The 1,202-nt window shown below is 29.7% G+C and overlaps 1 protein-coding gene across 1 annotated transcript; it reads left to right on the forward strand.

The window, feature by feature from the left end:
• The first annotated feature begins 140 nt into the window (after positions 1–140).
• On the forward strand, positions 141–1,193 carry LOC105461281 (putative fatty acyl-CoA reductase CG5065). Its single transcript, XM_011707772.1, has 3 exons — positions 141–418; positions 539–799; positions 911–1,193. The coding sequence occupies exons 1-3, from the start codon at positions 162–164 to the stop codon at positions 1,008–1,010; spliced, it is 618 nt and encodes a 205-aa protein (XP_011706074.1). The 5' UTR covers positions 141–161; the 3' UTR covers positions 1,011–1,193.
• The last annotated feature ends 9 nt before the right edge of the window (positions 1,194–1,202 follow it).

Consider the following 1,202-nt stretch of genomic DNA (forward strand, 5'->3'; position numbering starts at 1 on the left):
TTTTGTTATTTAAAATATATATTTTAAATATTCAAGTTGTACATTTTATACAGAGGTTGGTCGTATTTAAAATAGTATTATTTAAAATATATATTTTAAATAATGTTATTTTAAATACGACCGACCCCTGTATAAAATGTACCACTTGAATACATTTAAATATGGAATTATCTTTTAGGAGAGGCAAAGATATGTTAATTTATAATTTTGTGTCGTCGGTCGATGGGCCTACTTGGAATGAATATTTCTTCGGACTAGTCGACATAAATAAAACATTCCCGTTCCGTAGTGCCGTTTATTTGCCATTAGTGACTCTCGTTAAATATAATATACTATGCAGAATTTGTGTTTGGTTCGGTCACTTTCTTCCTGCTTTACTTGTGGATGCTGCAAACATCTGTATTGGACGTAGCCCAAGGTATCACGTAAATATAAATGCTATTTCTTTTATTTGATGCATATAACTAATAGTTTGTTTGAACCAAATAAAATTATATTAATGATACGAAAAATTATAATAACTTTATATGTATTTCAGAATGTGGAAATTATGTATGGCAATCGACAAATTTTCCCGAGTAATCCAACCTTTTTGTACTTCTGTAGAGTGGAGTTATTCCACTGACAATGTTCAAGCAATGTGGAATCATCTCAATGAGAAAGATCAACAATTGTTTAAATTTAGCATGATGGGATTTGACTGGTCAAAATATTTAATTGACTGTCATGAGGGCATACGCCACTATCTGGTAAAAGAAGATGACAGTATGTTGGAAAGCGGTCATATCAAATATAGAAGGTAACAGATCTTGCGTATTGTTAGTTTTCAGTCAATCTTTTTAGCTTAAGTTTTATTTCTATATAGCCAAAATTCATGGCCGAAATTTATAGCCAAAATCTTTAATTTTAGATTTTACTGGATACATCAAATCGACAAAGTTATATTTCTATTTATTGCCTTTTGGATCATTTGGTGTATGTTAACTGTTTGCATAAATTATTCACTATAATTATTTGAATAATTTTTACATTTAAATGCGATATTTATATAACAAATATATTCAGCAATGGTTTTATTATTTACACACATTTTATTATACTAAAAGATGGATGGATAAGGCCAACTATTAAAGTGTATGAAAGGATAGATAATTTGAGGAGGATAGAGGATTGAGAAGAGAGGCGAGAGAGAGAGAGAGAGA

This window comes from Wasmannia auropunctata, unplaced genomic scaffold (assembly GCF_000956235.1).
Source record: "Wasmannia auropunctata unplaced genomic scaffold, wasmannia.A_1.0 LD295698.1, whole genome shotgun sequence".
Lineage (NCBI taxonomy): Eukaryota > Metazoa > Arthropoda > Insecta > Hymenoptera > Formicidae > Wasmannia > Wasmannia auropunctata.

What these genes read in the sequence shown, in the direction of transcription:
- LOC105461281 (XM_011707772.1), top strand. Translation starts at nt 162, where the DNA reads ATGGAATTATCTTTTAGGAGAGGCAAAGATATGTTAATTTATAATTTT. An exon ending in TGTATTGGACGTAGCCCAAG is followed by an intron (nt 419 to 538) that starts GTATCACGTAAA and finishes TATGTATTTCAG; the next exon opens with AATGTGGAAATTATGTATGG. An exon ending in GGTCATATCAAATATAGAAG is followed by an intron (nt 800 to 910) that starts GTAACAGATCTT and finishes CTTTAATTTTAG; the next exon opens with ATTTTACTGGATACATCAAA.